The sequence below is a fragment of the Acomys russatus genome, chromosome X, assembly GCF_903995435.1.
Source record: "Acomys russatus chromosome X, mAcoRus1.1, whole genome shotgun sequence".
Classification (NCBI taxonomy): Eukaryota; Metazoa; Chordata; class Mammalia; order Rodentia; family Muridae; genus Acomys; species Acomys russatus.
This window is the reverse complement of record NC_067169.1, coordinates 47598311-47623735: the sequence shown is the minus strand read 5'-3', so window position 1 is coordinate 47623735 and position 25425 is coordinate 47598311. Positions and strand designations below refer to the sequence as shown.

Sequence of the window (25425 nt, the reverse complement as noted above, 5' to 3'; positions counted from 1 at the left end):
TTTCCCTTCAGTGTTTATATTCATAGTCACTTTATAAAATGGGACCGTACTTTTAATTTGTCAAATGGCAAAGCTGAGAATGAGGAATAAGAAAGCCTCTCTGATATGATACTGCTGTCCCAGAATTAACCCAGTCTTCTAGATGCTAGGATGTAAGTAGAATTCCCTTACCCAGGATTCCCAAGTGTTCCTCTGGTCCAGACCTCGCCCGAGGAATCCTGAAAGTACCATCAGTGTATTCCCTGAATACAGCTTTCTTATATCTGGAACCCAAGAGCCCATCCTTGTTGCTCAGGAAAACATGACCATAACTAGAGGAATCCAAAAAGTGTTATTAGCACTTGACTTTCAACTTTTATTTTCCGATGTGGGAAAATTAAGTTAGAACTATTCTCATATCCAATATGAAAAAAAATGTAGATCTGTTCATTATAATGTCGGATTACATTGCTTCGATTTAAAATAGTAGGTTTCTGAACTTTTGTTTATTATTTCCTTCATCCAGAAAGATATTTGCTGTATGATGATCTTTCAAATATAACTTACTTTAGAACCATGAACCTGTAGCTTTGCTTCCAATCTTATTAGATTTTAAATTATTATAACAAAAACAAAGCACAAAGTTTCAGCTGAACATCAATAGCTGCTGTTGGAGATCAAAAATGGGAAGAAATAGGATCTTACAGATGTCTAACTATAGGATACTTAACAGTTGACAGTGTTTATCACTCATTTTTAACAACACACATTCCGAGTAGGTTGGATGCAGAGGTGCAATCCCTAGGCCAGAGTTGACAGGATTGTATACAGAGACACTGTCACCCAGAAAGGGAGACAGGACTTAGAATTAAGCCTTCTGTCCCTATCCTTCCTTTTTCTCTAGTAATGCTTTTCAGCTATGCATAATAGATGAAATCAAGGTTGACAGAAATAAATTTACATTTCCTAACTCCCACAGAAAGTTCTCATGAAGACTTCAACCTAAACAACCAATTTATAAAGGTCAAGAATTGACAAAAGACAGTGAAAACACCAGAAGCTAAAGAAAATCATTTTAAAGATACTTTGTACCTCAGTGTGTATTTTCTCCTCCCTCTTTTTAGTAATAGAATCACCTAGGTCTTATGGGGACACATAGCTGCTCACACAGATGTTACATTGCCTGTGTTTGCCTATAGTTACAGAAAGTCACGTGAATAAGCTTAGGAGATAGGACATTAGAAAAAAACAATATATACAACTTCGAAGAAAATCCTTACAGGCATGTTGCTTACCCTGCCTTGAAAACTGGGGATATCCACAACTAAAATAAGCATCTTGATCCCAAAGATGCAAGTAGGAGTTGAGGGCAGCATAGTTCACCTGCCAGGCCTGGCCTGTTCATATATAAATAACAGATAAAATTGTATTTTATTTAAAGTACCCGGCTTTGGACTTTTTCTGTTTCACAGCTTAGTCTTTACCTTAATAGTTGACCTTAAGGCATTTCATTGCTTGAATAAATCGCTATGAACTTTAAATCCTAGTGCAGGTGTTTTGGCTAATTGGAAGGGAAGCAAGGCTAAGAGGAAAAGAATGTAGCAATGTCTTTTTCTTCAGCTCAATGGCTAATGAATATAGAAGAAACAAAGAACTGGAATTCAGGATCCCTCCATTCTAGTCTCAGTTCTTTTGTCATCATATTGGATGAGTTTTAAAAATGTAATTCTTTTAGGAGAGCAGGAGTGGAGGCTGAGAGAGAGAACAGAAATCTGGGGTGGAGGAGGCATCTCTAGGGTGGAGGAGGCTCCCTGGAATCTATAGGAGTGACTCGGAGACATTTAGCAGCAAGGGATATGGAGTCTGAAGTGGCCACCTTCTGCAGCAAGGTGAGACTTCCAGTGGAGGGAAGGAGACACCAACCCATCCAGAAAACCTTCCACCCAAAATTTATCCTGCCTAAAAGAAGTATAGGGTTAAAGATAGAGCAGAGATTAAGGGAATGGCCAACTGATGATTGGCCCAACTTGAGACCCACCCCATGGAAGAGAGCCCGAACACTATTAATGATAGCCTGATATGCTTGCAAACAGGAGCCTAGCATAACTGTCTTCTGAGAGGCTTCATCCAGCAGCTGATGGAAACAGATGCAGAGACCCACAAACAAAGACTAGATGAAGGTCAGGGAGTTTTGTGGAAAATTAGAGGGAAGGATTGAGAGAGCTGGAGGGGTCACCAACACCACTAGAAGACCTACAGTGTAAACTAACCTGGGCCCATGGGGACTCACAAAGACTGAGCCACCAACCAAAAAGCATGCATGGACTGAACCTGGGCCTCCTACACATATGTAGTAGATGTATAGCTTTTTTTTTTTCCATGTAGGTTCACTAACAATTGGAGAGGAAGCTATCGCTGACTTTGTTGCCTGCCTTTGGATCCCTTTCCCCTAGCTGGGATGCTTTGTCTGGCCTCAGTGAGAGAGGATGCGCCTAGTCTGCTGCAGCTTGGTACCCATGGAGGACCTCCCCTTCATTGAAGAGTAGAGGAGGTGGGATGAGGGAGGGGATGTGAGAGTGGGACTGGAAGGACACAAGGGAGGGGTATGGGATCAGTCTGTAAAGTAAACAAATAAATTACTAAAATAAATAAGTAAAAATGCCTCCTAGTTTTAGTTTCAGTAACTTCACCTGTGAAATGATTTTTTAAAGCTGTGATCACTTCTTCTCTGAAGCCTTACCTGTCCTTCTCAGAAGTGTTGTGCCATTCCAGTTCCCAGCTTCTATCAGGGCAATAATCCCACTCTACCTCTTCTGCCATGATGTAATAGACTCTTGATGCTTGATAGTGTTGGCGTGGGCTGTCTTTACGACCAGAACACTGGGAGACATTATAAATTGCCCTCATTCCTGCTTCTCGGTGGCTGCCTTCTTGGCAATAGATTTCAAATGCCCCTAAAAGATGATCAGAGAGAAAAGTCTGAGTGTGAATACCCATCAGAAACATGTGGGCATTTCTTCCCCTTTCCTAGGGATACTACAAAGGAAAGGTAGTCTATGAAAACACTCTTATATACATTAAAGTGTATTATAAGTTTATTGAGAATAATGATCACAGCAGAGGTATAACTCCAATGTTACTGGGTTAAAAATTAAAGTTTTATGGGAGAATGAGGACCTCCTCCAGGCTTGCCAAATCCTTAGAAATCCCTGTTCTGAGATGATGAGTAACCCTAGTTGTTACTTATTAGCTATCAAAGCCAGTAAAGGTTTCTAATTCTCTATGTGTTCAGTTCCTGCTTCAGTAAATTGAGAAGGATGTTGCCTACTTCATTTGGATGTTTTACAAATAATTATAATACGGCTGGCAAAGCTATTTAGCAAGACAAGGCGTTTGCCGCAGAAGTCTGGAAATCTGAGTTTAATCCTTGAACCCATGATGGAAGTAGAGAACCACTGCTAAAAGTTGTACTCTGATTTCCATATGTGAGTCATGCCACATATGTAAACGCAATTGCCCCATATGTATCACATACAAATGCATGACCAACAGTAATTCATCCAGGAAGAAATATAATAATATATATAGCACTATGTCTAATAAATGTTCAATGAGTAAAAGTATAAACAATTCAGCTTAATAATTATTTGATTAAATTTATTGACTTTTTCCCTATAAAATACCCCCAAATCTAATAAAAAACAAACCAACCATATGGACCTAAATAGATGTTTTTTATACTGTCTGATCAAATGGATGCATACATAATAGATCTTTCTTTTTTCCTTTCTTCCTTTTTTCAAGACAGGGTTTCTCTCGGTACCCCTAGCTGTCTTGGAACTAGCTCTGTAGACCAGGCTGATGTTGAAGTCATACCTCTGCTGCTGCTACCTCCAGAGTTCTGGGATTAAAGGTGTGAGCCACCACATCTACCTTACATGTCAACTCTTTGAAAGCTGCCATCCTAGGTATAGTATGAACTATGAAATGTTCAGATATCTATCCTGGATTTCTGTGATGTGAAACTATAAGGGCCTGCCTCCAACCACATGGTTCCATGTCACAGACTCTAGCTCAGATTGTGTTCATCAAATGGAGCTAATAAATAATAATATAATTTATTATTTCCATTGTTCCAATAGGTTGCTGCCTACTGCCTACCCTACCACTACAAATATTTAATCAATTGCAAAGCCTCTTATGAACCATCCCTAAACTACCAATCCAGTCCCACTTTCTCCACTCAAATTATTTTGCCAACTAAATCTGCTTTTGACGGCTTCATTGCAGAACACATTCCTACTTTTCTTTTTTTTTTTTTTCACTCATGTATTTACTCCTTTCTGAAACTCATAAGCCCTTCCAACTCTTAAAATCAATGAGTACCCGCTCATTCCTCAAGACCCAATTCATAGTTTGTTTCTTTTAGGAACCACTCCCTGATGGTTTTGGCCCTAATCGACACTATACTCTTGGCCTTTCCATTATTGTGTCTTCCAATGCCAGTGTAAAAACAATTAACAACAGCCAGAACAGTACATCTCCACCAAACCCAGCAATCCTAACACAGATGGCCCTAAGAATAGTAACATAGCTGAAGGACAAGACAAAGTACTTAAAATACCACTTATGAATATTATAGAGGTCTGTTAAAGGAAATAAATGGATGCCTTGAGGAAATCTATGAAAATCCAAAATAAGCAAATGGAGGAAGGAAATTAAGAAAGCAATTCAAGACATGAAAAAAGAAATAAAATCTATAAAGAAAGCTGAAACTGAGGGAAATCTGGAAATAAACAAATTTTGGAAGTTGAACAGGAAATGCATAAGCAAGCCTCACCAACAGAATACATGAGATTGAAGAGAGTATCTTAGGCATTGAAAATTGGTCAAAGAAAATATTAAATCTTTAAAAAACAAAACCTGGCACAAAACATGCAGAAGAGTTGTGGTACTATGAAATGAACAAATTTAAGAATAATAGGAATAAAAAAAAAAGACTAATAGAAATACAAGAAAGAGAAAAAAACCCCAGCACAAAGGCACAGAATTTTTTTTTCAACAAAATCATAGAATTTCCTAACAAGGGAATCATAAGGATATACTTTAAAATTTTGTATTCTACCATGTTGGAAAACATAAAAGAAAATGGATAATTTTGTCAATACATACAAATTATCAAATTTAAATCAAGATCAGATAAATGATTTAAGCAGATGTATAACCCCTAATAAAACAGAAGCAGTAATGAAAAGTGTCCCAACCAATAAAAGTCAAGCACAGGTGGTTTTTATCAAAAATTCTACCAGACTTGAATAGAAGAATTACTTCTAGTACTCAAATTATTCCACAAAATAGAAACAGAAGTAACATTGCCCAGTTTGTTTTAGTAGGCCAGTTACCCGGATAGCCAAATTACATAAAGACCCCACAACGAGAGTAACAGACCAATTTCCCCTATGAATATAGGTGTAAAATTCATAATAAAATACTTAAAAACAAAATCCAAGAACACTTCCAAAAGATCATCTGCCATAATCAAGTAGGTTTCATCCCAGAGACAGAGATGGTCCAGCATATGTAAATCAATAAATGTAATCTACCATATAAATGAACTGAAAGACAAAAGCAACCACATGATCACCTCATTAGCTGCAGAAAAGTGCTTTGACAGAACTAAACACTCCTTCATGATTAAAAATCCCTGAAATGTTTGGGGTACAATAAGGACATACCTCAACATGATAGAGGCAGTTTACCTCAAGCCCATGGCCAACACCTATGTAAATTGAAAGAAATTCAAAGCAATTCCACTAAAATCAGGAACAAGAAAAGGCTGTCCATTCTCTTCATATCTATTCAATATATTATTTGAAGTCTTAGCTAGAGCAATAAGACAACTGAAGGACATCAAGGAGATGCAAATTGGAAATGAAGAAGTCAAAATATCTTTATTTGGAGATGATACCATAGTATATGTAAGTGACCAACAAACTACACCAGGAAACTACTACAACTGATAAAAATTTTCAGCTAAAAAAAAATTTCAGCTAAGTAGCTGAATACAAGATTAATGCACAAAAATCAGTAATCCTCCCATACATAAATTACAAATGCTTGACAAAGAAATCAGGGAAACAACACCTTTCACAACATCTTAAAATAATATAAAATATCTTAAGGTAAGTCTAACAAAGAAAATAAGAGGATTGTATGATAAAAAAAAAATCTTTAACATTCTCCACAGTTGAGTGGAGCGTGGGATATGACTTTCTCACTTACTCTGGTGCCTCACATTTGACCATGTCCCCTGGAGAGGGAGACCTGGTGGCACTCAGAGGAAGGACAGCAGGTTCCCAAGAAGAGACTTGATACCCTATGAGCATATACAGGGGGAGGTAATCCCCCTCAGGAACCGTCATAGGGGAGGGGAATAATGGGAAAATGGGGGGGGAAGAATGGGAGGATATAAGGGATGGGATAAACATTGAGATATAACAAGAATAAATTAATAAAAAATTTTTAAAAAAAGATTGGTAAAGAGAAAAACTTTAAGACATTGAAATAAATTGAAAAAATCGGAAGATGGAAAAAATCAGAAGATATGTAGGATTAATTAGTAAAAATGGGCATCTTACAAAAAGCAATCTCCAGACTCAATGAAATCCTCATCAACACAATTCTTCCCAGATTTTGAAAGGACAATTTTAAGCTTCAAATGGAGGAAGGGGAGAGATAGAAAATAGCTAAAACAATTCTGAATAATAAAGAACTCATAGAAGTATCACCATCCCAAATGTGAAACTATACTACAGAGCTATAGTAATAAAAACAGCATGGTGTTAGCACAAAACCAGACATGTTGATCAATGGAATTGAGTTGATGACCCAGACATAAATCCTAGAGACACTTGAATTTTTATTTAAAAAAAAAGCCAGAAACACACACTGAAAAAAACACAGCATCTTCAACAAATTGTGATAGACAAACTGGATGTCTGGATGCAGAAGAATGCAAACAAATCCATACTTATCATCCTGCACAAAGCTCAAGTCCAAATGGATCAAAGACTCCAATATAAATCCAAATACACTAAACCTGATAGAAGAGAAAATAGAGAATAGTGTAAAACTCATTGGCACACACACAAAAAAAGACGTTCTGAACAGAACACCATTAACACAGGCACTAAATGGGACCTCATAAAATGAAAAGCTTCTGCATGGTACAGAATACATACCATAATTCAAAGAAAGTGGCAGCCTACAAAATGAGGAAAGATTTCTTTTACCAACTCTATGCTTAATAAACAACTAATATCCAAAATATATAAAGAACTCAAAAGCCAAGTGTGGTGGCACACGCCTTTAATTCCAGCACTCAGGAGGCAGAGATAAGCAGACTGCTGTGAGACTGAGGCCAGCAGAGTGTACAAGCAAGTCCAGGACAGCCAAGGCTACACAGAGAAACCCTGTCTCTAAAAACAAAAAAGAAAAAGAAAAACAAACAAGTTATAAATTATTTCAAAGTTGGAGTACAGATCTCAAAAAAGAATACCCAAAAAAGAAAATTCAAATAGGTGAGAAGCACTTAAAGAAAGGTTTAAACATCCTTGGCTATCAGGGGAGTACAAATCAAACTTTCTTTGAGATTTAATCTTACACCCATCAGATTAGCTAAGATCAATAAAGCAAAAGATAGCCAGGGGATCCACGATGGGGGCGTTGATCACACACTGTGTCTAGCAGGACTAAGCCAAGGGACCAGGCTGGGAGCTACAGAGCACAAGATCTGGAGTGCCCTGGGTGAGAGGAGTCCATACTGTGTGGAGCACAGTTGGGTGTGGCCTTGGGCCATCCAATTTATCCATGGAGGAATCCCTGGGTCCCTGTGGGCTTGTGTCCAATCCCCAGAATCTGGACTCATTCCTGCCTGCAAGCTGCATCTGTGATCTACATCTCAGACTCTGTGTCTCAGACTGAACTGTGGGCTGCAGAGCAAGAGCATCTGGGTTTATGAGTCCAGGGAGGAACCCAGGGCTTGGAGCATGGTTAAATCTGACCTTAAATCATCCCTCCAATACATGGAAGGCTCCAGGGCTCAGGTGGGTACAGGCACAGTCTCCAAAGCCCAGCCAAAAGCAGGTTAGCACACTGTGCCAGTACTCTCTCTGGGACTGAACTATGGGCTTCAGAGCACCATCATCTGGGTCTGCAAGCTCAGGGGAGACTTCAGTGTGTGGAGCATGGGTGAATCTGACCTTGCATCACCCCAGCAGTCCAGAGAAAGCTCCAAGGCCCAGATGAGATGGGAATGGTCTCCAAAGCCCAACCAAACACAGGCCCAATGAAGTTTTCAGTATGAGGAAGTAATTGGGAATTTCATCTCATTGAATTGTTCAAAGGGGTCTCATGGAAACCCCCAAACAACCCAAGCTGTTCCCAAGACTATAAGTTGCTCTCCAAAAACTGACAAGGCTCCATTGATGAAGACAACACCCACACAATTCATTGACAACAGAGAAGTTGGACTGGTGCCTACATAGAAACTTTACCCCTCTATGCTACTGTCTGGAAGGTACACTGTAGGCTACCAAATGAGAAACATAAACACCAGCCCAGCTACAATCTCTTTGATCTCCAACTGTGTTCTTTTTGCAAGATATCCTAGTGTAATGGTGGCACAGGCTGGTGGAAATAACCAATCATTTTTTATTTGAATTAAAGCTCATTCCATGAGATGAAACCCATACCCAATACTGCTTGGGTGACAAAGAAACTTTAGACTAGATAATCCAGGAACCTAGGGGAAAATCAAATAATAGTGGCCTATCTAAAGAACTAGTAATACAATGACTCCTAATTACATTTTGGTATACTGATAGATTAGTGCCTTGCTCAGTCATTGTCAGAGAAACTTCCTCTTGCAGCAAATGGAAAAAAATACAGAGACTTTCTAGTAAGACAGTATACAAAGACCTAGGAATACTAAGCTCTAAATGGGAAATCTCCACCAAACCCCTCCCCTTAGAGCTCCTCTTTCCTGTGGAAAAGGGAGCTTAGAGTATAAGAGCCAAAGGGGATAGAAGTCAGCAAGGAAACAAGGCCCTCTAAATCAGCATATGAACTCACAAAGACTATAGCAGCTTGCACAGGGCCTGCAAGGGTCTGAGCTTGATGGGGTCCTAGAGCTGGAAGAAGTAGACAGCTGCCCCCATCTACATTCATTTACTCAGAAGCTACCTCCAATTGACAACTACTTGTAAATAAAAATACTGTTTTCCCAAAGGGACTCTCACTGAGGAAGCAAACCACTCTTAAAGGTAGGCTGTATGTCCAGCAGTAGATGACCAAAAGAAAACAAACTCAACGGCATCTTTGGAGATATTTTTGTCAAGAATTTTTAAAAACCATTCATGTTATTTAATTAATGTATTTATTTGTATGCTTTGCATATTTGTTTTTTAATATTTTATTAATTTATTCATATCACATCTCAATTGCTATCCCATCCCTTGTATCCTCCCATTCCTCCCTCCCTCCCATTTTCCCCTTACTCCCCTCCCCTATGACTGTGACTGAGGTGGACCCCCTCCACAGTTGAGTGGAGAGTGGGGTCTGACTTTCACAGGAACTCTGGTGCCCATATTTGACCACGTCCCCTGGATGGGGAGACCTGGTGGCACTCAGAGGAAGGATAGCAGGCTACCAAGAAGAGACTTGATACCCTATGAGCACATACAGGGGGAGGAGGTCCCCCTCAGTTGCATATTTGTAACAGTTTCCGGCTTAGTGTTTTTATAGGATTCCTGAGTTTGCATATGAGTGGACCTCTGAGTCTATATCTGTTACTTGTGCCTTCTCTTGGGGACTTTTCCTACTATTTGTTTTGTCCTATTTCAATATGTTAGTTCTAGTTTTATCTTGTTGAATCTCATTTTATTATTATCACTTAGAAGCCTGTTTGTGTTCTAATGAGAGAGAGAAAATGGGTGAATCTGGATGTGAAGGGAGGTGGGGAGGAACTGAGAGGAATAGAAGGGACACTCTAGTTGGGATATATTATTTTTATTTTTTTTATTTATTTTTTTTTACTTTTAAAAAATATTTAGTGAAAAAACTTTGGAGGATACACAGAACCACAGCTAGAAAACTGTTGGCAATGTTTTGCTGTATTTCTTTCTGGCATTTGTCTTTAGGTAGTCACTTCTGTTCTAATGTGTGATCAATATTTTAAGTTATATATCACATGTACAATTATTTTTCATGTATTCCTGCATTTAAGTATATTCTTTTTTATTAATTTATTCTTGTTACATCTCATTATTTTTAAAGAGAGAAGTATGGGAAGATGGGGAAATAGAAGGATCCAGAGCGTCCTAGAAACCTATAAGAAGAAAATCAGGACAGGTGGATCTCGGCCCAGGGTCCTGCTCAAACTACTGCACCAACCAAGGACAACACATGCAGTAAACATCAAACTCCTACCCAGATCTAGCCAATGGACAGGACATTCTCCACAGTTGAGTGGAGAGTGGGGACTGACTCTGCCACAAACTCTGGTGCCCCATATTTGACCACTTCTCCTAGGTGGGGAGGCCTGGTGGTACTCAGAGAAAGGATAAGAAGGCTACCAAGATGAGATTTGATAGTCTATAATCATATAGTGGGGGAGGATGTCCCCCACGGTCACAGACCTAGGGGAGGGGAATAAAGTGAAAGCAGGAGGGCCGGAGGAATGGGAGGAACAAGGAATGGGATAACAACTGAGATGTAATCTGAATAAATTAACTAAAAAAAATCTATTTTCAGGAGGTGCCCACAGGGGCCTGAAAGAATCGCTCATGTCCACTAACAGAGCGATGTGGGGGCATGTGCAGAGCCATCTTCGAGCCTTCCTGGAGCATCTGGCAGCCTGGGCAATTGCATGCAGGCCTCTACCTCCCCAGGAGGCTGTCTGAGGAAGGACCTCTGTGTGAAAGAGTTTGAGGCCCTGCTGAGCTGCTTCACCAAGAAGCACCATGAGAGGCTCCTAGGAAGGGCTGTGGGCACGGGTGCCTTGTACTGATGGCACACATGAAGAGCTTTGGGGACTGAAACAAAGTGTGGTCAGAAAAGATCCTGGTGTTTTAAGGTTCTTCTCAGCTTGAGCCTGGGTGGGGCAGGGTCTTTTTACCAGCACTGTGTGCATGAGGATCTGGATTTGATTATGGTGTAACATAAAGAGCAATGATGATTAGTTTTTCTTAAATCTATTTTCAATAAAGGGAAAAAAGGAAAATTAGAATAAAAGCAAGAAGAAAAGACAAGAGTAGAAGGACACTGGTAAAATAAGAAATGAAAGAAAACGCAAACAAGAGTAAAAAGACAAGAAAAAGTGCAAGATGGGAGGTAAACAAAACAAAGGGAAAGAAGAAGAAAAAGGGACATCAAAGAGAGAAAAAACAGTACAGAGGAAAGAGTGATGAAAGGAAAATAAGAGATTCAGATTCATACACTATATGGACAGAAGACAAGACAAAGGGAAAGTGAAGGTCACTCTCAGTAGTAGTGCTCCATTCCAGGACTACATCTTTTAATTCCTTCTTCTCATTTTTTATCAGGTCCTATTTTATTTTCCTTCTACTTCCATCATGAGAGGTAGCTTCCTCTTAAGAACACCAATGCTCAGCCTGCCTTTTCCACATAGCCTTCTGTTCCCACTACTGAGAATTTCTTGATTCCTCTATCTCATATCCACGCATAACCGTTAACAAATTTACTTTTAAAAATCAGATCTAAAACAATATCAAAACAAACATTTAAAGTTTCATGGAGCACACCATGCATATATAACTCTGCTGGGGCCTCTTTGTCCCAGGCCCTATCTTCATCAGACAATTTAGCAGCCTGGCCACCTGCTGCTAGAGCATCAAGAAAGCAAGCCTCTGCCAGGTCTTCCCTTGAGGCTGCCTAGCCAGTCTATCCATAGCTAAAATGTCTGGTTTCACCTTGAAAACATCCTGGCTTTGTACTGCCTTTGCAGACTAAGGATAACCATGTTTTTTGCTGGTGATACAGATTTGAAAGCTTAAAAGGAAAATCTCTAAAATAAGAAAAACATCTAAATGGAGGTCCAGCTGCCTGGCAGTCCTCAGTTGATTAAGAAAAATATCAGTAAGTTTTGGATCAATGATTTTTGTGGGTAGGTTGGTGTTCTCCTCCCTCCACTAGGAGTCTTGTCTAGTTAGAGGGTGTCCTCTTCAGTCTCCATGGCCCCTGCTACTGGAGTCTCAGCTATAGTCCTCTTCATATTCTCTCAGAGACCTATTCTGACTTACATGTCCTGCTTGTAGCAGACATGCCCTCTCCCCCAGTTTTTCTTTTCTCTGCGGACCTTCTGCCCATCTACCCCTCCCCACTCTCCCCAGTTCTGATTTCCACCCTTATTTTTCTCTGCCCTCACTCTTCTATGTTGTTCCTTCTCTTCAACCACTGCCTACCAGACATGCAGGGATAAAGATAGAACAGATAGAGCAGAGATTGAGGGAACATCCAACCAATGCCTGGCCCAACCCAAGACCCACACCATGGAAGAAAGCCAACTCCTGAGACTATTGATACTCTGCTAAGCTTGCAGGCAGAAGTCTATCATAGTTGTCCTCTGAGAGATTCCACATAGCAGCAATTTGAAACAGATGCTGAGACTAGACCAAACATTGGGAGAAGCATATAGAGTCTAGTGGGAAAGTGGAGGGAAGGAGAAAATGACCTAGAGGTGACAAGAGCTCCACAGTAAAACCAATAGAGACAACTAACCACAGTCCAGAGGAGCCTGTGGGGTCTGAAGCATCAACTAAGTGCCGTGCATAGACTGGACCTACATCCAGATGTAGCCAATGGATAGTTCAGGTTTTATGTGGGTCCACTAGTAAGGGGAGCAGTTCTGTCTCTGACATGAACTCTGTTGCCTGCTTTTTGACCACTTCCTTTTGATGGGACCGCTTACCAGACCACAAGGGAAAATGACACCCTCAGTCCTGATGTGGCTTGATGAGATGGGGTAGGTGGGTAAGGTCTTCCCTTTTCTGAGTAATAGGGCAGGAAGGATGGGAGAGGGAGGGTAGTACTGGGAGGAGAGGAGGGAGGAGGCTATGACCAGGATGTAAAGAGAATAAATAAGTTAATTTAAATAAATAAGTAAATAAAATATTCACACACACACCAAATCTGTAGGGACTCCAAACAGGCTCATAGACTCTGACACATACACAAGGATCTAACGTATGTAAATAAGTAAACAAACAAATAAAATCCCTGACCATGTTCTATGATCGGACAAAAAACCACAGAGACCTTTATGGACTTTCCTACAAATACTAAAGAGATTGCTGGCACCTCATTTCTTTCATTGACTTATGAAAATACGAACTCTTACTATACCTCTTCAAATGTTTCAAAAGTGAAAAGCAAGCTTTGCCCTCTCCTAGAGCCAAGAGGTTTTCTACTGAAAGAAGTAAACTCACAAACAGGTTTCAATGGGTAAACAAGCTCAAAACTATCATGCTATTGTTATTGATTTCAAGACTACTTTTTATTACCCTTCTACAGGCTAATAATGAAAGGTTTTGCCTTTCCAATGACGTCTCTCAATAATTAAGTATCCATATCTCATAATATTAAAAGAGAAAAGCAATGCATAAAAACTAAAGTTAAATGGATATAAAGATAGAAGGAGTTTTAGTAAAGAAAGTTAAAATGGTTGGATATTTTTACATAAAAAGGAAAGCTAGAACGTTTATGCAAGTTTTGAGGATCTGAGCAAATGATGTAAGGTACGTGAAAGATGAGACTTATAAATATCTACCATATTACAACTTCAGTGTTAAATCAATGGAGTACTCTTGGGAACAGCTGTAAGTACAGGCCATGAAAGCTTTACAAAAGCAATGCAAAACTTTCTGAGACATGGTCTCAAAATCTTAAATGTTTTGGATATTTAAACTGTTTTTCTCATGTTTGTGCTGATGCCTTTTCAAGGTTCTTTTCTGCTACAGCTCAATCACATAAGTCTGATCAACTGCAGAAACTTAATGACTGCTTTCCCTGTTAAAAGGATCTCAAAAGAGATTAAAACAATTATCCTTCTGATTATCTAAAATGGGTATCTCTTTCTGTCAACTTTGAAATGCTCATGTCTCTCGTGATTATAAAGCATGCCCTATAACCCTAAGGACAAGTCATAATTGAACAAGCTTATTCCTTATTCAAAAATCAAATACATAAGTAAAAATTGGAGAGAATAAACGAACTGATTGCTCAGGCAGGAGAAACTTGCCAAAGCAACTTACACTTTCAATTAAAAAAAAAATGTTTCTCTCAGTTTTTTCCCTGACGTCTATTTAAAAAATCATAAAAAGCAAGGAAATTTGTCCAAATCCATAGTTTTATACTGATTCTCTCAAGGACCGAACCCATGTTTGGGTCCTGTTCTCTTCATATCTCGGGGCTGAGGTGCACATCTGGATTTTCTCCTACAGGTCTTCTCTGGACTACAACAGGACTGGTAGAGTCATCATGAACTGCAACCAGAAAACAACCTGATAACAAAGAGGGACACTTTCCTGAATTTCAACTACATATAAAGTGCATGCCTCTTCTAATTCTCACCCTTTACCAAAGTTACGCTCATTACAACTGTTTCCTGGTTTTAATTCTAAAGCCAGCCCGTGCGTGCCTGAATACCTGTTAATCTGGCTTGCCCATGGCATGGAGGATCTGCTTCAGAACAATTTAACGATAGCTTTGAACATATGCATACAAAAGATTCATTGGAAGGACTATTGCAGCTATCCTTGCTGCCATGGTTAAAGGCAAAACTACGAAAGTATCCTTAACTCAGTCCATCCAAACTAAAGCCACAATAACTTCCCAGCTTCGAAATAAATGTTGTGAAATGATGTTTGGTACTAACTAGCTCAATGCTTCTAATTGGTTTTCAGGATTAAACTGGTCTTTTACAGGAAAAGCCATTCTGTTTGTCTGCCTCTTTCTCTCAGGCCTATTGTAGCTTTGTTAACTTTTTTAAAGGACCACAAAGAACAAAGTGATGCTGATTTAGGCTGCCCCTACAGTACACCATACCTTGACAATCTCTTTAATAGAGACCACTTCCATTGATGTGTTACTTTTTTAATAAAACAAAAATGGAGGCGTTTCAGTTATGTAATCTGATAAAAAATATCTCTTAGATTCCACGAGATTGGAAATCTTGCTAGACAGCACAACCAGAGTTAATAATACATCTTGAGGTCACATAAGACTTAAGACTTCTAACCTACTGTGTACTTATCCTGTTTAGCCTGCCTTTAAGAGAACAGTATAACAACCAACCTTGCTTGCCTTGGATTTGCCATGTAATCAACATTTACAACCTAAATTAATCCACAGCTATAACCTTATACTCTTTCATACCTATAATGTAGAGTAATGCATGAGTTCTAATAATAACTTGCTGAAAAGAGCAAAAATAGAGGTTGAGAGCATTCTTATAAAATGAATATCTACCATAAATGTTGAACACAACATTCAGATACTGCTTGAGAAACAATGATGTTCATAGTACTGTTTGCTAGCTGGGTGAGTTGGAGTCTGGACTTACTTCCTCATAAAACTCTGTTACAAATTTCTGTACCAGATCCTCATTCCTACTCCATGTGATACTTTCTCGGTTGTTCAATAAATACAGAACAAAATCCTTTGTTAGGGACAGACAGACACAGGAGCAGATTCACAGGATGACATTCAAGCAGGCACAGATTCACAAACATAAAACAGAAAGACAAGTAACAGAAGACACAGAGAAGGCAAAATAGAGGATTAAAATCTGGATTTGTTCTTAGTCAAATGACACTAAGAGGAAATTCTTTGATTTTTTTTTTTTGTCCCCCTTAATCCAACAGCAACCAATTATTGGTGACTCAGAGTTTACTATTAATGTCTTCAAACTGATTGCACAAAGGAAATGGGAAAGAGAAGGAAGGATGGAAATAATGAACAAAGAAAGAACTACAAAGAAAAAAAAGAAAGAAGAAACCCTTATTATGGTCCAAGTAGTAAAATAAAATCTATGCTGTTGAATACCTAACATGAGCTTAATGGAACATAATATATTCAGGCTTTAACCTTTTATTTGACACCTTCCCTGATATTAAAGATCTGTATTAGTATTACAGTTTGGATGGCTGAGGCATACTAGTCAAGGTGGTATTTTTAAGTACAAGATGGCATTTTTATTAAAATTAAAATAAGCTTATTAAAATAAAAACACACAAATGAAAATACTATAGCAAATAAAAATGATGATGACAACAATTACCAACAGGCTCCCATATAAATTCTTTACATATTTTAATTCTTTAATATTTGAAATTGTTGCTTTTTTTAAACATAAGTATTGAAGACATAACATACTGAATCTCTGGCATGGAGTTTTATAAGGGAGTCTTGTTATGCTGCTCAGAGTGTTGTCAAAATTCCTGGCTCAGGTCATTCATTTTCCTAACTTAGCCCTCTAAGGTGCTTGGAATGAAGACAAGATATGCATGACTTTGCCTGGTTACAGAAATGTGTATAAAGCATCTACAAAGCTTTACAAGCACAACTGTATTTTCATCACTGCCCATCAATACTAGTCTCCACAGAATTCCAAAGCTAGGTTCTGGTCCAGACTGGCCATTGTATTGCTTTGATTTGGAGAACTATTCCCATTGCTCTGTCTTCGTCTTAATGACAGAGCAAGTGCTCAGGGGACAAATATAAAATTCAGAGTCAAAACATCATCCATGAGTGAGAATTAATAGGATTTGATGGAGGATGAGCCAGAAAAAAAAAAAACCAAAAATGTACAGTCAGTACTTCTAATCCGAGCAAATCATTCATCCCTTTCAGGTTGTTCTTTGCATCTTTCAGTAAAGTAACTGAACTTAGGTGATTTAAAGTAAGCTTTACCAATTCTAATATTCTATGACTTGACATTACTTTGACAATTTTTTTAAAAATATGCATGTGTAAAGGTAAAAGAAAAAAAAGGACTTCCAAAATTCATAAATCTTAGCCAATAGTGACATTTTAAACTTTTACTCTTGAAAACCTCTCATTTTATTTCCCTCCATGCTCCCTACTGAAATGTTTTTGCTTTTTTAATTAATATTTTGAAATGGGATCTCATTTGGCTGGTCCTCAAATGCTGAATTGAAGCAATCCCACTGCTGGTTAAGGCTGAGGTCCGATCTTCTCCAGATAGCCAATTCTGTGCTCTGACTAGGAAGAAGGACTCCCTTTCTCAGGGAAGGCCCTCACCCCACCTGATCTGGTGACTCCAGAATTTTGTAACCAGTGTCACATAGAAAAAACAGGCCTGACTTTTCCTGATAAAAGGCACAGGGAGTTCCAGGAAATACTCCACCCCATGCTGAGATCTTAGCATCCAACAAATGGCCTTTAATTATACCTCTGGTGCCATCCCCTCACACATAGGATAATTAAGTACTATCTTTCTTCCTCTGATAAAGACCCATGTCATTGTATGTAGAGGAGATATTGTGGCTCCTTCAGCCCTAGTGATTCAGACATATTCACCCTCACTGCCTAGGTATTATTATTATTATTATTATTATTATTATTATTATTATTATTATTATTATTATCATTATTATTATTTCACATTACATCTGGATTGTATCCCTTTGCTCTTATCTTCCTGTTCCCACCCTCCCTCTCTCTTCAGTCCTATTCCCTGCCCCTAGACTTCTGACAGATTGGTTCCTCCTCCAACTCCTAATTCACAAGTGAAGTTGGCCTTAGACTCCTCACTTCGTACTTCATAGGACTCTCAGATTAGTCATTCCAGGATGCTAGGAGTCACTAGCTCCATTGGGGAAAGCCTGAAACCAAACGCTGGGTAAGCACTCCCCAAGAATGGGAGAGTGCATCTCACCCTAACTGTCAGAGGGTTTCAGGCCCTTCTGAATCCCCTAACATTCCTGGCATAATAGATGAACCAAAAGGGACTATGATGCTTGTGGGACACCCAAGTCCCCAATCCCCATTGATACCAGCCTTGAGGTCTCATTCTAGAAGGATGAGCTGGCTGTAACACTCACTACCTGCCTCCCCTAGAGAGGCCGGGAACCCAGCTCTGTACTTAAGCAACAAGCCCCTGGGGAAACACTTGCCCTGTCTCCCTGTCCCTATCACCCTCCCCTTACCGTGCCAGGAATGAACATAGATGTTGCTGGAGATCCTGCCTGATTTTTTTTAAGGAATTTAAATTTAGTTTGGCTTTGGGATTAAAGCTCAAGAATATGATCTTTCTTATTCAGATCTTTCCCACTCCTGTGCACTGAAAGTGCATACTCCTCTTGCTTCTTTCAACTCTATTAACTAATGTTTATAATTTGCTAACAGTTCTCCCTGGCCAAGAAAATGTTCTAGGTAGATGGGAAACAATAAGATATCTGAAGAGAATAGCTTAATGTTGTGTTCGTAAAGTTTACAGTCCATGAAGAAATTATTAAATTGTTACAAAGAATTACCCTTTTAAGTAATTATATTCTGAATACAAATAGAATTTACACAATTAAAATAAAAGTTAAAGAAAGAAAAATAAAAGTTCACTGCAGTGATGCATAAATTTTCCTACAAACACTCTTGCCACCTACTGGTTGGAAAAAAGAATGCACCCTGGACTGAAGAAAATGCCTGTGTATTATAAAATGTTTGAGATAACTGGAATCCTGGGGAAAAAAATAAAAAGCATTTAAGGAGAGAAAAAATAGTGTTAAGAAGAAGGTAAAAGAGAATAGAGTAAGTGCAAAAAAAGGAAATAAGGAAGAAAGGAGTGAGAAAAAAGAAAGGAGGGAAAGCTGACTCTGTGCAGATAAGGGAAGTGATTAAAGCAACATGATTAGCAAGTTGGAAAGGGTCCTCCTGAGTTTTTGCTTTCTCGTCTAAAATGGTTAAACACACAACCATGTGAAGTAGAGGGCTCATTCCATGCTTGCCGGTAGTACAAACAGGGAACTCAATTCTGTATCTTCATGTTTCTAGCCCTTCCTTTTCATGTCCAAAGAATGACTTCGGTTTCATATTGTTTTCCAAAAGGAAGGCCACAAATGTTTCTCAAATCTTAGTCATTACTAAAGCATGTAGACGAACAAAACATAGCTTTCTTTAGTTTTTTGTTTTCTTTACAAACACATTTGACTAAACACACACACACACACACACACACACACACACACACACACATACACACACACAAAGAGAAGGGGTTGCAGAAATCTTCATAGAATAGCAGACTTGAAAACCACAGGTACATTCCATTAATCTCCCAAATATATGGGTTGTATTATAATCTGATCTCTATATGGCCAAAGAGCTATGTGACTAAGTGTACTCCCTGTCATTTCATCACTGAAGCTGAGCAGTGCCTGGACTTCCCTCCTCTTGCTCCAGAACAGAGCTCTCTCAGCCTTGTACTCACTCCATAAATGAAGCAAATAATCAGAGCATGGACAATACATTGAAGAGATAAGAAGTGGTTTGAAAAATCTTCCAAGATCCCTGAACACACACCTCTTTCTTTTCACTAATCCCTCTTCCGCCCTCATTAGCCCCTGTCATTGTTGGCTTCCTGCTTAACAAAACCTGTGAGTCTTAGGCCTGCTGTAAAGGCACTTACCAGGATTATCAGGCTGCATGATGGCCATCACAAAGGTGTGAGGAAAGAGCATGGCTGCACCTTTCCTCATGCCCTGAAGCTGTACAGTGTTGCCCTCAAACATGACGCCATGTACGTCAGTTTCGGTGCCCAGGCCAAGCAGGTGCCAGGCCACTGTATCTCCCTTGCACATGTCCAGCCTGGGCAGGTTAGAGAACAGAAACCCATTAATAGCTGGAAAACAAAAACACAAGACAAAACAGGGAGATGAGATCAGACTACTGAAATCATGGTCAGTAGCATATCAACCTGGTACTTTGGTTTTCCATAACTTGAAATTCCAGACCATCCTAAACTCCTCTGCTTCCTGTTATGGTAGTCAAGTTCTATTCATAGAACTTCTTTGGGATAAGAGCCCAGCTAGCTTTTTTTTTTTTTTTTTTTTTTTTTTTTTTTTTTTTTTTATCATCTCTTTTTTCTCCTTTACTACACTCTGGAAACAATTAACTATTTTTACTACTTCAACTCTTAAACACACACAGCCAAACACACAACCCTTAACTCTCCTGTTTCCCCTTGTTTTCCAACTTGTCTTCCATGCTACACTTTCTAATCTTCTTGCAATGCCTTTGATTATTCTTTCACCTCACTGTTCTAATTCTATACCTGTCCACAAGAGGGTATTTTCCAAAGTTTCAAATACTTCATATTCACTGGTAATACCAAAGATATTTGCTCACCTAAAAGTCTTATGAAAAACCTCTTTCAAGATACCCTACCTAAAGTATTTACACACACATACCCTCACATCATTAACCTAATGGATATATTCATATCTACATCTTTAAAGTGTTAAACCTAGTTTACTCACAGTGTATAATGTTGAGTTTCTACATGCTTTCCTATCAACCCCAGAATACACTCAATTGTTGTCTCTCTGTAATTTGCCATTCTTCTACTCATTCATCAGGCCCTACATCAAACCTCTCTCCCTCCCCCCCCCTCTCTCTCTCTCCCTTCCTCCCAAAGAAGACTTTTATAATATAACTTTTTTCACAGTATCCAAAATTTTCCTACACTAAAAGAATCTTAGTTTTGTTTTTTTTTTTTTTTTTTTTTGTATTTCTATGACTGCATATTAGGAGTGCAACAAATTCAAAATGGAATTAACATGACTCATGAGAGTGTCTTACTTTTCTCATAATAATTGACAACTTTGGGAAAGAAAACAAAGATGAGGAAGGCAGTACATGAATTTTTACACCCTCTTACTCTCTACTTGCCCTCACATATAGGGAAGCCTTTCTGTGCTCCCACCTACACTGGAATCAAATTCCAGGACTCATTTAAGCAATCCCTGGCTTAGGGTGAGAGCACTGCTAATCCCCATGTCTTCTGCTCCTGCCTGTGACATCTTGATTATAACCCTATTCAGTTCAGCTCCAGCTTAAGCATTCTCTTCTCCAGTGACTTATCCAGTGATTGCCTTCATTCAGTAACTTTATGTTGTATTCCTCAACCTAGCTTCTCTCTTGGATCAATGAGCTTAACATTTTTAGGAATTTATTATAAGTATGGCTGGAGTTACATTTCCCTTGATGCCTTAAAGTTATAGTCAAAGGTAAAACTCTTCCCCCCATACCATGCATTCGATTGGAGTCTTGGAAGCCCTCGACATCCTCTGAGAGCAGGCGGGAATCCAATATACCAGCTGCTTGGTTGTCATCGCTGTACCAGCTCTCATTCTCATCAAACACAGTGAAGAGAAGAAAAAATTCTTTATCCATTCCTTTCTGTAATCCCAGTGGGAAAAATAGAGGGAGGAATGAACAATGGTTTTAGCAGTTGAATATTGCATAGTTGTAGACCCAAGGATCTTTAATTCCTTCTCATTTTCTTTTTCAGATTCAGAGCCAGGGCCATGTCTTATGATCAGAGCAAAACAGATGTTGCCAGGCAAGTTTCACCCGGAAAGCTTAAAATTTTAGAGAATATAAGGTCAGAGTAAAGGAACAGGACTAGAGGTGGGTAATGTATGAAAAGAAGCAAGGGAGGAGCACCAGGTATGAATTAGGAAACATAATATGTCACCAAAGACAGCCCAAAATCACCTGGAGAAAGGACTGATGCAAAGTAGCCAAGGAGCAGGAAGAGTTTATGGAGGAAAATTAGAAAACGAAAAAGCTAAAAAAAAAATGTATTAATATTATTTATTATTTTTACAGTTAATGTTTACTGGGTGCTTACTATATGCCAAATACTGTAGTAAGCACTTTGTGTGTGTTAATTTTATGACTCTTCAAAGAAATCAAAAATAACTTCTTCCTTTGTTAACCCTTTCTTTACAGATGAGGAAGTAGAGTTAAAGAGAACTGAAGTAACTTGCCCAAGGTTTCAATTAGAAATGATGGACTAGATGCAAAAAACAAAAAGAACATAGAAGGCATATATTGAAGCAGGTCTGTGGATTAGGAACAATTTTATGGACTACTGAGGTTGGACGAAGAATAATGATTTAAGAATAGGAAAAACAAAGAGTCAAAACATAAGGTGTGTCTACATGTAAAATAATAACATACATAAGAACAGAAGATCACCAACTATTAATTCTGATATAATTGCTATGCTTATAGATCTTTTATTCCCTTACCTCCAGGATCCAGCCCCATTCTGGACACATGCCCAGAAACTCAGCTTTATTTCTTTCCAGCCAGTCTTCCTACCCAGACTCCCCAGAAATACCTGCTTGCCATCTGCACCCAAGGCCCCAGCCTTGCACACCAGCAGAGGGCCCACCAAGCCAGAATTTGTATCTCTTGGATCTGTGGCAGAGAAGTACATCCAGGTTAGACAGGCAGGATCTTCATTAGTGGGCCCAGCATGGGGAGGAACTGTCCAGCGGTATTTTACTTTTTCAAATGGTTTAGCTACTTTGGGATGAGATGTGCCTGCAAGGAAACATGAAGTCATTATTTGCATTGGCCAGAAAAAGGATCGTCAGCTTCAAAGAGAATAATAAAAATTATAAACTACAAAGACATTTTAGGGCAACAATGATGGCAGTACATGCATTCTGATACTGAAACAATCCTGTCTTAGGAACATGCGATAATGGATTTAGTAATCAAGAGCTCAGAGTTTGCTTTCTGGCTCTACCACCAGTTGTTACATAAACTGAATCAGTATGAACATGATCAGCTTTCACTTTTATTAAACTATATGACCTCACTAGAATATTTATTCTTTGAAAGCATACATTAATTCACTATTATATACCTACCTCTGCTTAAGACACTTCAGTAAAAGGGAGTCTTGCTACTTGTCATAATGGACCATTTCAACAGCTCTGATTATGAATATTTTTCCATTTAATATATATTTGTGTGTGTGTTTAAGTCATAGATCTATGAGTATACATTAATATTACTTACACTGTAGCTTCTTTTCAATCATTTGTTATTTTTTTCTTTTTAAATATTTTATTAATTTATTCATATTACATCTCAATTGCTATCCCATCCCTTGTATCCTCCAATTCCTCCCTCCCTCCCATTTTCCCCTTACTCCCCTCCCTTATGACTGTTCCTGAGGGGGACCTTCTCCCCCTGTATATGCTCATAGGGTATCAAGTCTCTTCTTGGTGGGGAGGCCTGGTGGCACTCATTTGTTTTTTTTTGTTTTTTTTACAGTGCTGGAGAATAAATACAGAGCCCTATTCATGCTAGACAAGAGCACTACCACTGAACTGCAGTCTATATTGAGACAGTAATCTTTAAAACACAACATGGTCAAGCAGTGCATGCAACTGTGTTTTTATTTTAATTTTTAGCATATTGGTAACCAAAGAAATATAAATACCTTTTTGTTTGGTTTGGTTTTTTTGTTGTTGTTGTTGTTGTTGTTTTTTTTTTTTTTTTTTTTTTTTTGGCTTTGCGAGATAAGCTTTCCCTATGTAGCATTGGCTGTCCTAGACTTACCTAGTAGACCAGGCTGGCCTTGAAATCATAGAGATATTCCTGCCTCTGCCTCTCTAGTGCTGGGATTACAGGCATGCACCAACACACCCAGCACTAAATAATTTTTTACCTATCAAATTGGTAAATATTTTATAAATTTTCATCATGCAGTGAAAGTGGTTCAGATGGCACCTATCTCTTTCATTCACCTATCAAGAGAGTTTAAATTTCAAAAAGAAATAGCTCTTTTTGAAAATAATGCTGTCAAAAATGCATCAAATGTCTTAAAAGGCTTTATGCATAGAGATAAAGTAAGATGTATAGTAATTACTGTAAATAATGTTAAAATAATCAAGTGAATGCAAATCAAAACAACAGTGAGTTTCATTGATATTGCTTATAAGACTCTCATTTTGACAAAAGAAAAAAAAAAGATTGTCCAAGAGCAGATGAGGCTGTAAAGAAATAGACCCTGTCAGGTACTGTTAATGCAACTACAAATTAATCAGACAACAAATCTGTCCAGAGAGCAATATGTAAATAGGTGATAAAATTTTCAATGTACATATCCTCTGACAAACTAATTTTACATCTTAAAAATATACTCCAACAGGAGTCCAGCAGTGAGATCCAGTATCTGTTCTGATTCCCCCTGGGTGGAGTCTCTCAGAGATCATATATGGTGAGTTAACATCAACTTATAAGTAAGTATATACCATGCATGTTTTTCTGTGTCATTTCTAGTTCTGTTCATTTGCCTGTAAACCTCAAGATCTCCTTGTTTTAGATAGCTGAACAGTATTCCATTGTGCAAATGTACGAGTTTCTTTACCCATTTTTCCATTGAGAGACATTTAGGTTGTTTACAGATCCTGGTTATTACAAATAAGGCTGCTATTAACATCTGGACCCAGGGGGACCTGCACAAACCGATACACCAACCAAGGACAATGCATGCAGAGAACCTAGACCCCTGTTCAGATATAGCTTATGGATAGTTCATTCTCCACATGGGGGAGGCAGAGGAGGTACTGCTGCAGAACATCTGACATGCAGTCTGGTGCCCAGGATTTGATCATTGCCGCTTGGCAGGACAGCCTTGTGGGCACACAGAGGAAGAGGATGAAGGCTATGCTGCTGAGACCTGATAGGCTATGGGCAGATAGTGGGAGAGAAGGGCCCCTCCCCCACTGTCAGAGGTCTAGGAGAGATGAATCGGGCAGAAGAGGGAGGGAGGGTGGGAATGGGAAGATAAGAGTGAGGGGATAACTGTTGGGATATAATATGAATAAATTATAATAAAAAATTTAAAAACAAATAGTCATAATTATCCTATAAAGAACATACAGATGTATAGTGATAGTATAGCTTGTAGCAAAGAGATAAAATGTGATATGTTATGAGTTTATCTGTTCTTATTCATTCATTATTTCTAATTCCTTAAATTTTCATAAATAGAAGACATTAGAAAATGGTACAATGTATGTGACATAAGAAGAGGGAGCTAGTCAGTAAGAGAAATGAGAGCAGTAGGCGAAGAGGCATCATACGGAGTGAATATGATCAAAACATATTGTATACATGTATAAAAATACCATTATGAAACTCAATTTTTACAATAAAGAGCAAAAGAAATGCAAAAATGGCACAACTATGGTCCTACCACATAGATTCAATGTCTATTTAAAATTTTTGTCATCTTTAATGTATTTACATCTACTGAGTGGTATATCTCAATATTAGAACATTTCCTTAGCATGTGTGAAGTACTAGGTCTTAGCCTCAGCC

At 38.6% G+C, this 25425-nt stretch overlaps 1 protein-coding gene across 4 annotated transcripts in view; it reads right to left on the bottom strand.

The window, feature by feature from the left end:
* Positions 1-25425, bottom strand: part of Heph (hephaestin) — a 106214-nt gene that overhangs the window by 26771 nt on the left and 54018 nt on the right. For all 4 annotated transcript variants that reach the window (XM_051140938.1, XM_051140940.1, XM_051140939.1 and 1 more), the window contains 5 exons: positions 22424-22629; positions 21324-21474; positions 19703-19915; positions 2720-2933; positions 172-311 (listed from right to left, as the gene is read on the bottom strand). In XM_051140938.1, coding sequence (XP_050996895.1) covers positions 172-311; positions 2720-2933; positions 19703-19915; positions 21324-21474; positions 22424-22629 — 924 coding nt within the window. The remainder of the gene's footprint in view (positions 1-171; positions 312-2719; positions 2934-19702; positions 19916-21323; positions 21475-22423; positions 22630-25425) is intronic.